This window comes from Panthera uncia (assembly GCF_023721935.1).
Source record: "Panthera uncia isolate 11264 chromosome C1 unlocalized genomic scaffold, Puncia_PCG_1.0 HiC_scaffold_4, whole genome shotgun sequence".
Classification (NCBI taxonomy): Eukaryota; Metazoa; Chordata; class Mammalia; order Carnivora; family Felidae; genus Panthera; species Panthera uncia.
The window spans coordinates 1,014,810-1,030,691 of record NW_026057585.1 but is presented as its reverse complement, the minus strand read 5'-3'; the positions used below and the strand labels follow the sequence as shown (position 1 = coordinate 1,030,691).

The 15,882-nt window shown below is 40.3% G+C and overlaps 2 protein-coding genes across 5 annotated transcripts in view; both read right to left on the bottom strand.

The window, feature by feature from the left end:
• POGZ (pogo transposable element derived with ZNF domain) overlaps positions 1 to 15,882 on the bottom strand; it is a 54,579-nt gene that overhangs the window by 33,109 nt on the left and 5,588 nt on the right. The gene's annotated exons all lie outside the window — the stretch shown is intronic.
• Positions 3,997 to 15,042, bottom strand: LOC125913332 (tigger transposable element-derived protein 1-like). Its single transcript, XM_049618407.1, has 2 exons — positions 13,675 to 15,042; positions 3,997 to 4,011 (listed from the first exon to the last, which is right to left on the bottom strand). Exons 1-2 carry the CDS (start codon positions 15,040 to 15,042, stop codon positions 3,997 to 3,999), a joined length of 1,383 nt encoding a protein of 460 aa, XP_049474364.1.

The following is a 15,882-nucleotide window of genomic DNA, read 5'->3' as shown; positions in this document are numbered from 1 at the left end:
CTAGGCGCACCTGGATGCCTCAGTTAAGCATCCACTTTTTTTTTTTTTTTTAAGTTTATTTATTTTGAGACAGAGTGCAGGAGGGGCAAAGAGAGAGGAAGAGAGAGAAAATCCCAAGCAGGCACCATACTGTCAGCACAGAGCCAAATGTGGGGCTCAAACTCACAAACCACAAGATCACGACCTGAGCTGAAACCAAGAGTAGGATACTTAACTGACTGAGCCACCCAGGTGTCCCAGCATCCACCAGACTCTTGATTTCACCTGCGTAGGGCTCTGGGCTGTCAGCACGGAGCCTGCTTGGGATTGTCTCTCTCCCTCTCTCTCTGCCTCCTCCTCTCAAAAATAAGTAAAAAATAAAAATAAAAAAGAGCTACTGCTATTCTGCCCCCCAACATCAGTAGACTAAAGGTCAACTTCTTTGTCTTGGAATTATAATAGCATTACTGCTCAATGCTCAAATAAAGCTTTTAATGCAAAGGCTCTCACAGTGCCCTTAGTATTTCAGAAACTTTTTTTTACCACATCTCTATGCCAAAAACCAACCTAAAACTAGTCTAAATAGTTGGGTCCATAGAACGTGACAGGATTCATTTTTAAGGTGCCCAACAGATGGCGTTGTTCCCTTGAAAATTTAAAATATCCAGGCAGCGTGATGGGTACTAAGGAGGGCACTTATGATGAGCACTGAGTGTTTTATGTAAGTGATGAATCACTGAATTCTACTCCTGAAACCAATATTGCATTGTATGTTAACTAAAATTAAAAAAAAAAAAATCCAGCCAACACCCCACTGAGTTAGCTACAACCAAGTGCCCACAGTTTCAATGGCTAAAGTGCCTAACTCGATTCTAACTGGTCTCTAAATTCTAATTATTTTTGTCTTCCCAGGCCAGGACCACAGTGGGGAGAAAATGTGAGCAAGGAAAGAAAAACATATAAGGTATCAACTTAAATTTTCTTAGTTTCATATTTAACATAAATATACAAAAGACAACGCTAGCCAGAAACAGAATTAAAAAGAAGGGTGGGGTGCCTGGGTGGCTCAGTTGGTTAAGCTTCCAACTTCAACTTTGGCTAAGGTCATGATCTAACAGCTTGTGGGTTCAAGCCCCACATCAGGCTTTGTGCTGACAGCTCAGAGCCTGGAGCCTGCTTCAGATTCTTTGTCTCCCTCTCTCTGCCCTTCCCCTGCTGTGTTCTCTCTCTCAAAAATAAACTTAAAAAAAAGAGCCAAATCCATACCACAGGCAGTCCTTGAGCAAAGACTACACAACACACACTTCTGTAGTGTCCAGACTAGTTTTACTGAAAAAGACATCATTCTAAGCAACTTTTTTAACTATTTAATCTTATACCAGTTCTCTACTATGTAACTTTCTTAGAGCCCATAACCAACAATTAATTAATGCATGGATATCAAACATCTGGCAGAATGAATATAAACTGTGGATGATAGGGGCGCCTGGGTGGCGCCGTCGGTTAAGCGTCCGACTTCAGCCAGGTCACGATCTCGCGGTCCGTGAGTTCGAGCCCCGCGTCAGGCTCTGGGCTGATGGCTCGGAGCCTGGAGCCTGTTTCCGATTCTGTGTCTCCCTCTCTCTCTGCCCCTCCCCCGTTCATGCTATGTCTCTCTCTGTCCCAAAAATAAAAATAAAAAAAGTTGAAAAAAAAAAAATTAAAAAAAAAAAAACTGTGGATGATAAGTTCTGGGGATGGTTCTCAAGCACTTTCTTTCAACTCTGACCAGCTGCAAGCAAACTCCCCATACATATGCTGAGCATCAGAAGAAAACTTTCCTTCAGAGTAAGTAGAGGTAGCTGAATGCAAATTGTGGTTTTCAGTGTCATGCCTATGGATGGATATTTTAATAGCATATCCAAAAGGCTGGTCTTTACCTAAAACTACTTCTAATATTTTAAGGGACTGAGTGCATGTTTCATTTTATGAAGCAATAAATTTTTTAAAAATATTTTTTAATGTTTACTTATTTTTGAGAGAGAGAGAGCGCGCGAGCAAGCGCACGCGCGCAAGTGCACAAGCAGGGGAGGGGCAGGGAGAGGGAGACCCAGAATCTGAAGCAGGCTCCAGGCTCTGAACTGTCAGTACAGAGCCCGATGCGGTGGCGGGGGGGGGGGGGGGGGACTCGAAATCACAAACTGTGAGATCATGATCTGAGGCAAAGTCAGATGCTTTATAACCATAACCACCTGAGCCACCCAGGCAATCCAGCAATGAACCTTAAGAATAATATTCAAAGTTTCTTCCAGGGAGCCAGGGTGCCTCAGTCAGTTGAGCATCTGAGTCTTGATTTCAGGTCAGGTCATGTAGGGTCGTGGGATTGAGCCCCGTGTGGGACTCTGCGCTGAGCAGAGTGTCCACTTGAGATTCTCTCTCCCCGCCTCTGCCCCTCCTCCATGGGTGTGCCCTCTCTCTAAAATAAAAAAGAAAGTTTCTTCCATCTGATCAAAGTCAAACAATGCTAGTCCTCCCATGAAAAAGATACTCTAATAAACAGAAAGAGTGGGAAAGGTAGATTTGAAAAAAAAATGGCTAAGAAAGATGTTTGTGGCCTAACTACTTTTTATCAAGACAGAAGAACTCCCCATGTATATGTTCTGCTAAGACAACCAATGTAAATTAAGATTCAAAATGAGCAGAAAATTCAACTCAAAATATTTTTCAAGTTCTTTACAGCAAACAAGACAAATTAACCAATAAGGCTTGTCAACCCAGAAAAAAAATAACCAATCTGCTGACTGAGCATATTTCACATCCATCCAAACATCTCTGAAAGACAGTGAAACCAAGTTTTTCAAACAGTCCTCAATTCTGACCTAGACTGTTGTCTCTGAGCGTGATCCTTCATTTTACCATCTATAGTTCAGGGTCAAAAAACTGGAAAAGACAGGCCCTACCACAATAGAGATATCAACCTAAATACTTCACAAACTTGAAACATGCAAATTTAGCACCCTTCTTGTAGTTTTCCAGTTATCAAAAAGAAATCTTCATTAATATGAAGAAATGCCATACTTAATATCTCTATCAAGATGCTCATGAGAAAAAACGGTAACTCTGTGGTGCTCAGTAACCCATGGCAGGTAGCACATAGTTACCTTTCAACTATTTTTGATTAAAGAAGACAGGAATTACTAAATGCCCAGTAATGCAATGTATACATCTTCCCAAACTATCATTCTACTCACGTTTAACCTCTTTCCACACCAAATCTTTACTTTAACTTCTCATAAGGAAAACAAAAACAAAAACACCTGGATTTTTTTTTCTTAAATTTTTTTTTTTTAATGTTTATTTATTTTTGAGACAGAGAGAGACAGAGCATGAACGGGGGAGGGTCAGAGAGAGGGAGACACAGAATCTGAAACGGGCTCCAGGCTCTGAGCTGTCAGCCCAGAGCCCGACGCGGGGCTTGAACTCACGGACCACGAGATCATGACCTGAGCCGAAGTCGGCCGCTTAACCGACTGAGCCACCCAGGCGCCCCTGGATTTTTTTTTTCTGTCTCTTCTCTATTACTTTGCTTTAAGTGTATTTCTGACTTGGATACTTCTCACATTAACAAACAAACATGTTGAGATTCAATCCTTACCCAATTTAGGGGCATTTTAATTTCTTCTGAAAAACTGCGAGGCAAAAATGTGAATTTCAGAAAAGGCCAGCACATAGGGAACACAGTGCCACATCAAGAGGAAAATGTGAGATGGACAAAAAATTTGAGAATCATACCAAAACCAAGTGAAGGGGCAAACTTTCATCATATTATAACTGTGAGTCTCTGAATCAAGACTGTTGTGATTCTTTTCTTCTATTTTTTTAAATGTGATATAAATTCAATTAAATACAAAAGTAGAGATGTATCTATCACCCACCTTCAAAAATTATCAACCCAAAATTGTTTTACCTATGCCTCCCTCCTTCATCTTATATTGAAGCTAATCTCTACATTATTCATAAATATTTTGGCATGGACCTCTACAAGATAAGGACCTGAAAGATATAACAAAAGAAAAAAAATAGTACCATTACATGCCTAAAAATTGGTAGTCCCTTAATATCATTCAGTCAACATTCAAATTTCAATTTCTCTCAAATACCATACTTTTTTAAAGTTTGTCTGAATTAGGATCCAAATAAGGTCCATATATTATGATTACTTGATAAGTTTAAGTCTTTTAATTTATAAATCATTTTTTTTCCCTCCCTTGCCATTTATTTGTTGAAGAACCAGTTCATCTCTTGTAGTTTCTACAACCTGGATATTGTTGATCACATATCCATAGCGTTTACTATATGCCTCTGTCCCCCTGGATATCCTGAAATTGACAGTTGGATCTAGTGGCATGATTATATACAGGATGAACTCTCCCTCCCCCCCAAGACTACTCTTAAGGGTAGAGTTCTCTTCCATCTGGGGGCATGCTCGATGCTGGATCTAATCATTCTAAATCTGTCCTTCCTTCATTTATTAACTAGAACACTTCTATTTAAAAAAACAAAAAGTAGGGGCACCTGGGTGGCTGAGTTGGTTGAGCATTCGACTCTTGATTTTAGCTCAGGTCATGATTTCAGGGTTTTGTGAGTTCCAGTTGACTGTGCAGAGCCCACTTTGGATCCTCTGCCCCCTCTCTCTCTGTCCCTCCCCAACTTGTGCTTGTGCTCTCAAAATAAACTTTAAAAAACAAAAAACCCAAAAAAGCCAAAACATTTATATTATTTGGTTACCCATGGTGCAGTTCACATAGTAAAGTCTTGATTCCTTCTATCTTGCTTTTTTTCCCTTTATTTACCAGTTTTCAAAATAATGATGCAATAGTATTTCACCAAAGTGAACAATAAGCTTGCTCTTAAACTATCATTATGGTATTATATTTTAAATATAATTTACGTGTTTTGGTCTACTGCAGTTATCTTTATTGATACTCAAAAGTGTCCTATTTTGGCCAGTCAAACTTCAGCTAGCTTCCGAGTCCTTCTGACACCTTAGTAAAGTGTCTACTAAAATCCTGGCAATCTAATAGCTCCAGGATCGTTTCACATATTTCCTTCCCCAGACCTAGAATACGCCATTTCTTTAAGGAGCTCTGATTCCTTTTGGTGGGAAATGATGTTCCAAGACCACAGTCTAGGTGCTCGGGACCTTTCTGCTCATTTTATTTTTTAAAAGATTTTTAAAAGTTTATTTATTTAGAGAGAGAGAACGAGTGGGGGAGGGGCAGAGAGAAGGGGGGCAGAGGATCCAAAGCAGGATCTGTGCTGACAGCAGACAGCCTGATGTGGGGCTCAAACTCACAACCCCAAGATCAAGAGCTGCATGCTATTCCAACTGAGCCAGTGAGACGTCCCTCTGCTCACTTTTAATATAAAATTAGGGGCACCTGGGTGGTTTAGTCAGTTAAGTGTGACTCCAGATTTTGGCTCAGGTCATGAGATCACAGTTCATGAATTCAATCCCCACATCTGGCTCTGCGTGGACAGGTGGAGGCTGCTTGGGATCCCCCCCGCCCCCGGCTCTCTGTCCCTCTCCTGTTTGCTTGCTCTCTCCCCCTCAAAAAATAAACTACAAAAAAAATTTTTTTAATATAAAATTATCTCCAGGGGCATCTTGGTGCCTCAACTGGTTGAACATTTGACTCTTAATTTTGGCTAAGGTCATGGTCTCACAGTTAGTGGGATCAAGCCCCAGGATCCACAGTAAGTGTGGAGGCTGACTGGGATTCTCTCTCTCCCTCTCTCTCTGCCCTCCCCTATGTGTTCTCTCTCTCTCTCTCTCTCTCTCTCAGAATGAATAAACATTTTAAAAGGTAAAATAAAATAATCTTCATATCAACCCCCGATTATTAGTCAGCTATCTTCAATTTCACTCCCATGGCATTTGGCAGAAAGTTCCACATCCACAAAGAACATGTTTTAGAAACTAAAAAAATTCTATTTTCTCCTGAAATTCTTTGAGATTTCTCAGTCTTGTAACATATTTACTGAGCAAAAAATTCTCACTAATCTCATTACTTCCACTCTTCCCCTATCCTCAACCCCTTCCCTTCCCCTAACAAGAAGGCTGGACATTTTCCTGAAGGGCAGAATTTACATATACAATTGACCCTTGAACAATATGGGTTTGAGCTGGACAAGCCTATGTATAGATTTTTTTTTTTTTCAGTAAACGTATTGGAAAAGTTTGGAGATTTTGAAAAACCTCACAGATGAACTGTGTAGCCTAGAAATGTCAAAAAACAAAATAAGAAAAAGGTAGCTATGTCTTGAATTCATAAAATATATTTAGATACTCATTTATCATTTACTACCATAAAATATACACAAATTAAAAAAATCAAAATTCACCAAAACTTACACACCTACAGACTGTACATGGTGGCATTTGCAATAGAGAAATGTAAACAAACATGCAGTATTAAATAACTGCATTAAATTAACTGTAGTATATATTGTACTACTGTAATAATTTTGTAGCCACCTCCTATTACTAACTGCAGTGAGCTCGAGCATTGTGGTATCCCAATGTCCCCTTAAAACATCACTTGAGCAGCTGATCTCTCCAGTAAATTGTGTTATCACAGTAAAAAGTGATCTCTCACAGTTCTTGCTATTAGCAGTTAAGTTCTTGGGAAGTCAAAAGTTATACGTAGATTTTTGACTGGGGAGGTTATCGGGCTGTTAATATCCATAACCCCCACACCTTTCAAGGGTCAACGGTACTTAAAAATTTTTAAGGACAATCAAAAAGGATACATTTAGTTTAATCAAGTCCTTTTGCAAGCAACTATTTTTTGAAAGACAGTCTTTTTTTTAATGTTTATTTATTTTGAGAGAGAGCAGGTATCCAAAGTGGGGAAGGGATAGAGAAAGAGACAGAGAATCCCAAGCAGGCTCTGTGCAGTCAGCATAGAGCCAGGCACGGGCTCAATCTCATGAACCCATGAGATCATGACCTGAGCCAAAAATCAAGAGTCAGACACTTAACTGAGCCACCAAGGTGCCCCTAAAGACAGTCTTTTCTTGAATGCCAAAACAACGACAGATCACCTCAAAGATATCAAACAAATTTCTTAACTATTCCTAACAAAAACTTTATCCACAGCATATAAGCTCAAATAGCTAGTAAGTTTCTTTTCCAAGGTGGAAGGGGGTGGGAGGTTTAGATAAAGCAAAAGGCCTACAACTTGACTTATAAACAAAGACCTTATTTCTCCCTTCAATAAAATTCCCAAGAGAGATAAAAAATTTCATCATGTCCCACTGTTCTCCAGCATATACCAGGCACACAGTGGGGCCTACCTGTGGAAGAAACTTGGGTTTGACAGCTGTTAAAGGGAAACCAAATCATAAAGGACATTAAGGAATCTTCTTCACACATGCCAGTGTATTTTATCCAACTCAATGATACTCAAAAATGGGGACTACTTGCCCTCCAGAAGACATTTGGCAATGTCTACAGAAATTTTTGGTAGACATAACTATAGGTAGGGCTGGGGAGGGCTGCTACGGGCATCCATCTAGTGGGCAGTGGCCAGGGATGCTACTAAACATCCTATAATACACAGGTCAGCTAGGGACTTACCTGCTCTAACACATCAATAGTGCCAAGATTAAGAAACTCTGATCAAATGGAATCCGTACTCTGAAATGGACATTTTTTTCAATGTTTAATTTTATTTTTGAAAGAGAGAGAGAGAGCACGCGCACGCACAAACAGGGGAGGGGCAGAAAGAATGAGAGACAGGATCTGAAGCTAGCTCTGTGCTGAGAGTGGAGAGCCTGATGTGGGGCTCAAACTCACAAACCACGAGATCATGATCTGAGCTGAAGTTGGACACTTAACCGACTGAGTCACCCAGGCGGCCCTGAAGGGGAAAATTTTTTTAAAGCTATCATCCCACATTCTATGCATAAAGAACTATCATTTCTTGGGTGCCTGAGTGACTCAGTCGGAGCATCTGACTCTTGATTTCGGCTCAGGTCATGATCTCAGGGTCACAGGATCAAACCTGCATCCAGCTCCACACTAAGCGTGGAACCTGCTTAAGATTCTCTCTCTCTCCCTCTGCTCCCTCCCCAACCCGTACTCTTTCTCTCTCAAAATAAATAAATAAACATTAAAAAAAAAAAAAAAAGAAATGGAAATTAGGTTAAAGGACTTTGGGAAATTATATCCACAAAAATTATTCACTAGTCAATACTGACAATAACATACTGATAGTAACCAATAAAATTAATAGTAACCATAATTTTAGAGGATTGACTGTTTTGAGGAGAAATTAGGTACTTGGGCAAGAAAAGAATGGCACAGAAGTTGTCAAATGAATATGAAGATAAAATCAAGTTTCACAGATAGATGATTATAACGTGAAACAAACCTTATAATCATCTCACGAACCATGAGATCATGACTTGAGCCGAAATCAAGAGTTGGATGCTTAACTGACTGAGCCACCCAGGTGCCCCTAATCTCCATTTCTAAATTTCTGGTTTTGACCCCTTTACAATTCCACTATGGTTTGCTTCTGCTAAATATATCTACCCTTCTTGCCTGTCCCAACTTCCAACTCATTTTCTCAGAGGGCAGTGAACCAAAAGGACATGAAGCAAACTTACTTCTGCATTCTTTCTCAAAGTCTTGTTGTTATATTTGAACTGTAAGTTACAAAGGTAGCTCTATTATCTCAAACACCAAAAGTTATGACAGTACTTAAGTTTAAACAGAAAAATGTTAGCAGATAATTCAGACTCTGCCTCTCATCAACTGGTGTAAACAACAAACAAGCCACTGACAATTATGGTTAACCTTAATCAAATCAAGGGGTGCGTGGGTGGCTCAGTTGGTTGAGCATCTGACTTCAGCTCAGGTCATGATCTCATGGTTGGTTTCTAGGTTCAAGCCCATATCGGGCTCTCTCCTGACAGCTCAGAGCCTGGAGCCTGCTTTGGATTCTGTGTCTCCCTTTCTCTCTCTGCCTCTCCCCTATTTGTGCTCACTCACTCGAAAATGAAAAATAAACATTAAAAAACCAAAAAAACCCCAACAAATCAAGTATTTAAATTTAACTTGCAGTTTGTAGGAAACACAGCAATAGAGGAGTAAGTTAAGCAGCCGCACAAGAAAATAATGAGGTAAATCCAGGTGGGACATTCTATAAAGAAATAATCAGACAAATGCAGAATAGAGAACATTCTATAAAAGTAGCAACATGTTCTCTTTAAAAATGTGACACACCCCAAACTAAATTAGAAGAAACTAGGGGCTGAGGCACCTGGGTGGCTCAGTTGGTTGAGTGTCCAACTCCTGATTTTGGCTCAGGTCAGGATCCCAAAGTCGTGGGATCAGACTGGTGTCAAACTCCATGCTAAATGTGGAGCCTGCTTGAGATTCTCTCTCTCCCTCTTTCTCTCTGCTCCTCTCTCCACCCCCACCTGCACACACACACACACACACTCTCTCTCTAAAATAAAAAAAAAAAAAAATAATGGGGCGCCTGGGTGGCGCAGTCGGTTAAGCGTCCGACTTCAGCCAGGTCACGATCTCGCGGTCCGTGAGTTCGAGCCCCGCGTCGGGCTCGGGGCTGATGGCTCAGAGCCTGTTTCCGATTCTGTGTCTCCCTCTCTCTCTGCCCCTCCCCCGTTCATGCTCTGTCTCTCTCTGTCCCAAAAATAAATAAAAAACGTTGAAAAAAAAATTTTTTTAAATAAAAAAAAATAAGAAAGAAACTAAAGAGCCATAAGAAAATGCAACATTTGAACCTTTATTGGATTTTGATTCATATAAAAGCTATAAATGACATTTTGGGAACAAATGAAACATTTGAATATATAAACTACATAATATTTGGTAATTACTTTTAGTTTTTAAAAATTTTTTAAATTTCATTTCCAGTATAGTTAACATACAATGTTAGTTTCAGGTCTGCAACAAAGTGATTCAACAATCCTATACTTTACTCAGCACTCATTAAGAGAAATATACTCTTAACAAAAACGATAGGGGTGCCTGAGTGGCTCAGGCAGTTAAGCGTTGGACTCTTGATTTTGGTTCAGGTCATCATCTCAGGGTTGGTGAGTTTGAGCCCTGCATTAGGATCTGCACTGACAGAACTGCAGAGCCTGCTTGGGATTCTGTCTCTTTCTCTCTCTGTCCCTCCGAGGTCCCTCCCAACTTGGGAATTATTTTTTGAATTTTCTTTAAAAGAACAGTTATGTTAGAGTTATATATGAGAATGTATTTATTCTTAGCAAGTGCCTGAAATATTTAGTGGAAATGTCATGATTTTCAAGTGGCTTAGCAAACATATGCATATTTTAGTGCTTTCTTATAGACATTAGTATGTTAAAACACCACTGTGTCTAGGTAAGAGGTTCACTGTCATACACCTTGTACTCTTTTGCTTTCACGTGCATGACGTTTTCTTCAAAAAAAAAAAAAAAAACGTTTATTTACTTTTGAGAGACAGAGCGTGAGTAGGGAAGGGGCAGAGAAAGAGGGAGACACAGAATTTTAAGCAGGCTCCAGGCTCTGAGCCGTCAGCACAGAGCCCGACACGGGGCTCAAACCCACGAACCATGAGATCATGACCTGGACCGAAGTCAGATGCCCAACCAACTGAGCCACCCAGGCGCCCCCGTGCATGAAATTTTCTTAATAAAAAAGTTGCGGGAAATCAGATGAATAAGGTCTGACAGTCTAATGTAAAACATGACTATACTTGATAACACTGTACCATATCACTGAAATTTGCTGAATAGAACTTAAATGTTCTCACATGCAGAAAAAATAAATGTGAGGTGATGAATGTGTTCATTAACTAGATGGAGAGAATCCTTTTACAATGTACATGAAATCACCATATGTACACTTGAAATATCTTACATTTTGGCAATTATACTTCAATAAGGTTGAAATTAAAAAAAAAGTTGGGCATAAAAACCACCTATTCTGCCACTATCCTTTTGCCATTTACTAAATCAAACTGGTAGCCTTGTTGATTGAATTTTCTGTTTAACTTGTTCTTATTTCTAGGTGCAATTTTCACATAGATTCACATACACACATTTCTTAAAACGTACATAATCAATATAAGAAAAAATGAATTTAAGGTGGATTATGTTGGCTACCAAGGAGGTACTGTAAGAGGAGACAGACTCTGCCATCTTCCATTAAGCCAACCCATTATTTGACATCTTAGTAACCTATTTGGTCTCTGTATTTTACAGCAGTAATTGTAGTGACAACCTAATTTTTGTATACTTAGTAGACTTTACTCAATAATGTGGCTCACACAGGACTATTAGCAATTCCCACAGTCTTTTAAGTCTTTGTCATTCATCTTTCCACCCATAATATGGGTATACCAGACATACCTTTCTAGGGAAAAGTGAACTACACCTTAAGCACTGGCAAATATGGTAATCTATACTCAGATCCTAGCTAATCAGTAAAAGTCTACATAATTGAAAAGATACAAAGAGAATCTTTACAAACAACCTGTTATTTAAAAGTGACAAGGGTGGCTCAAATGGTTAAGCATCCGACTCCTTATTTCCACTCAGGTCATGATCTCACAGTTCCTGGGGGCTTGGTTTGTGGGATCAAGCCCCACGTTGGGCTCCAGCTGAGGCTGCTTGGGATCCTCTCTGCCCCTTCCTCCTTCCCATTCATTCTCTCTCTCTCACACAAAATGAATAAACATTAAAAAAAAAAACAACTGGCTGGCTCAGTTACTTGAGCGTCTGACTTCGGCTCAGGTCATTATCTCACGGTTCCTTCGTGATTTGAGCCAGCAGTTGGGCTCTGTGCTGACAGCTCAGAGCTTGGAGCCTGCCTCAGATTCTGTGTCTCCCTCTCTCTCTGCCCCCTCCTCTACTTGTGTATACACACACACACACACACACACACACACACACACACGCTCTCTCTCAAAAATAAACAAACGTTACAAAAACAAAAATTTTAAGAACATACCCTCTTACTCTTGGGTAAGAAATAATAATCCTCAAAACAACTGGCATCTGTTCTCAAGTTATCTCAATTTTTGTCTAGATTAATTCTAGAAAACCTATAGAGCTGACTACTTAATATGGCTATAAAATTACCGTTAAACCTGTAAGAAGCTTTTATTGTCTTTTGCATGACCGATTTCGTCCCTTACAGAATCTAACAGTTGTAGAACTTCACATATAATATTCACAATGTGTTCCTAAACAGTGTTAATAATCTAACACTCCCAAACACAAAATACTTTCAATTTACCAGGCAGCAAATCTATCAAGAAGCACCCAGATAAGAGCTCTGTGCTCTTTACTAAAACAACAACTAAAGTAAACAGTAAGTTCTCTATTTTTAAAGGGTTCAATATTCAGGGGTCCCTTTCCCAAGAAGCTTTTCTTGGCTGACAGTTGTGTGACCTATATTCCATTTCTACTCCCTTGATTTCATTTAACTCTTCTAAATACTAGTAATATGTTAGTCTATTTCCCTTTTCTCCTCCTGAGTTATACGTAAAAATGTTTTTTGTGGATATGACTTTATTATCACAAACCCGAATGCCAAGAATTTATCAAAGTCTTATTACATTGATATGATAAAGGCACCAAACAGCTCTAGGGTTTGTAATTTAAATCAGAAATCACCACCTTCAGGGTGCCTGGGTGGTTCAGTCGGTTAAGTCGGTTAAGTCCGGTTAAGTCCGACTCTTGATTTCCGCTATGGCCACAATCTCATGGTTTGTTGGTTCAGGATCCCAGGCCATCAGCCTGGAGCTTGCTTGGGGATTGATTCCCTGCCTCTCAAAATACATAAATAAACTTTAAAAAAAAAAAGCGTCGGGGGTAGCTGGATGGCTCAGTCTGTTAAGCATCCAACTTTGGCTCAGGTCATGATTTCATAGGTTGTGAGTTCGAGCCCCACGTCAGGCTCTGTGCTGACAGCTCAGAGCCTGGAGCCTGCTTCAGAGTCTGTGTCTCCCTCTCTCTCTCTCTGCCCCTCCCCTGCTGTGCTCTCCCTCCCCCTCTCAAAAATAAATAAACTTAAAAAAATAATAATAAAATGAAAAAAAAGAAATCTCCACCCTCAACAGAAAGACATACAGTAAAACCTTGGCTTGCGAGCATAATTTGTTCTGGAAACATGCTTGTAATCCAAAGCACTCGTATATCAAAGCGAAATTTCCCCATAAGAAATAACAGAAACTCAGATGATCCATTCCACACCCAAAAATACTCATGTAAAAATGATTACAATATTGCAATATAAAATAATAAAGAAAATACAAAATATAAAGAAAAGTAAATAAATTAACCTGCACTTACCTTTGAAAACCTTCGTGGCTGGTGTGAGGGAGACAAGAGAGAGGAGGGTTATTGTGTAGGACGACTTTCACTATCACTAATGGAATCACTGCTATGTACTGGCTCAATGCAATCTTTCTCTTTTCGTGCAACTTTAACAAGGAACCTATCCAATGACACTTACTTTTGCCTCCTTTTGAGGATTTCGCGGAAATGTGACATTGCATTGTCGTTAAACAGATTCATCGCTTGCACTGCTACAGCCTTATTCAGGTGGTGCTTTTCTACAAAATTTTGCACTGTTTCCCACATTTTACACATCTCCCTAATCTCATCTGAAGTGAGGGATTCCTCTGCCTTCTCCTCCTCTGCAGACGAGATCTCCTCCATAACCTTTTGCTGTTGCTCGTGATGCAGATCCATCAGTTCATCGGTGGTCAGCTCCTGACCATGTTCCTCCACCAGCTCCTGGATGTCATCCTCGTTCACCTCTAGGCCCATGGTCTTCCCCAAGGACACGATTTCATCGACAACTGGCGCCTCCTGTTCATGAGCAAGCCCCTCTATGTCATGTCCAAGAACACAATCAGGCCACAGTTTTCTCCAAGCAGAACACAGGGTTCTCTTGGTGACCCCATCCCAGGCTTTATCAATGATCTTAAGGCAGTTCACGATGTGGAAATGATTTTTCCAAAATTCTCGTAGAGTAAGGTTTGTTCCTTCGGTCACCTCAAAGCATTGCTGAAATAGTGCTTTGATGTAAAGCTTTTTAAAGTTTGAAATGACCTGCTGATCCATGGGCTGGAGGATTGGAGTGGTGTTGGGAGGAAGGAACTTGCCCTTAATGAACTCGAATTCCTCCAGTAAGTCGTCCTCAAAGCCTGGAGGATGAGCAGGAGCATTATCCATGACCAGCAAGGCTTTGAGTGGCAGATTCTTTTCTAAAAGGTATTTCTTCACTGCAGGACCAAAGACCTCGTTGATCCACTCAATGAACAACATACGAGTGACCCAGGCCTTGCTGTTGGACCTCCACATAACGTTTAACTGGCTCTTCTGAACCTTGCATTTCTTGAAGGCTCGTGGATTCTCAGAATGATACACAAGCAGGGGCTTGACTTTAAAATCCCCGCTTGCATTAGCACAAAACAAGAGGGTGAGATGGTCTTTCATGGGCTTGTGACCAGGCATTGCATTCTCTTCTTCTGTAATGTAGGTCCTCTTTGGCATCTTTTTCCAAAAAAGCCTCGTCTCATCGCAGTTAAAAACTTGTTCTGGCAGATAACACTCGGAAACCATGAGCTTCTGGAACTCAGTAGCGAATGCCTCAGCTGCCTTAGCGTCCAAACTTGCAGCTTCTCCGTGCTTTGCAACACTACGGATGCCACTTCTCCTCTTAAAGTTATCAAACCATCCCCTGCTTGCCTTGAAGCCTTCTTCTTTTTCTGTTGACGTACCTGGCAGTTTACTTACAAGGTCAGTGTACAAGGCCTTTGCCTTCTCACAGATAAAATTCTCAGTCACAGTATCACCTGCTAGTTGCTTCTCGTTTATCCAAACCAGAAGCAACTTCTCTACATCTTCCAGGACACGTGGCCGTTGCTTTGATATTCTCGTGACTCCTTTTGCTGCATCTAGCCCCCTTATTTCTTCTTTCTTCTTTAATATTGTACAAATGGTCGATGTAGACTTCTTATAAAATCTTGCAATTTCAGCCACTCGCATACCTCGTTCATACTTCTTGATGATTTCCTTCTTAACTTCCACTGTAATCATCTCCTTCTTCTTACCACCTTTCTTTTCAACATTTTTCCGCCTGGGGGCCATTGTATACGCTTGCACGGATGTTGACTACAGTACAGTATTAATAAACTCTTGTTACCGTATTTAATGTAATTGGCAATAAGGCAGCAGAGGAAAGGGTCTATATCTGCAGGCAGCCTGACCTAGAATGAAGCAAAGCATTCCTAAGCTTACTCTTGTATGGAAAAGCAAAGGACTGTCCATAGGTGCTTTGAAGTGACAAAACATACACTAGTGCCAGCTGTGGGCACCTTCCAACGTTCTGAAAGATCACTGATTTCTGCCAGATGCTGTGGCCTGAGACCGAGCATCTGGGCATGGGAGACCATCACCCACAAGCCCGTAGAGAAAGAAGAACCACTGGCTCAGCTGTGATCATGTGACATTCAGTGTCACATACTACTTGTATTGCAAGACATCGCTAGTTTATCAAGTTAAAATTTATTGGAAATGTTTGCTCGTCTTGCAGAACACTCGCAGAACAAGTTACTCGCAATCCAAGGTTTTACTTGTATGTAGAATAAAGACTGAAAAGTTACCTGGAATATACTTTAGTACAATACCAGGCGTTATTTTGTAGTTTACACTCATCACCTCAATGAATTCTCACAATTATATGTCCTAAGTACTACATTTTACAGATGAGGTTTAAAAGGAGGTTTAGAGAGATTCAGTAACTTGCCCAAGGTTAAAGTTAGTAGATAACACACCAAGACTCAAATCAAAGTTTTTCTCTAAAATTCTCCCCCAAGCCACTGCCTC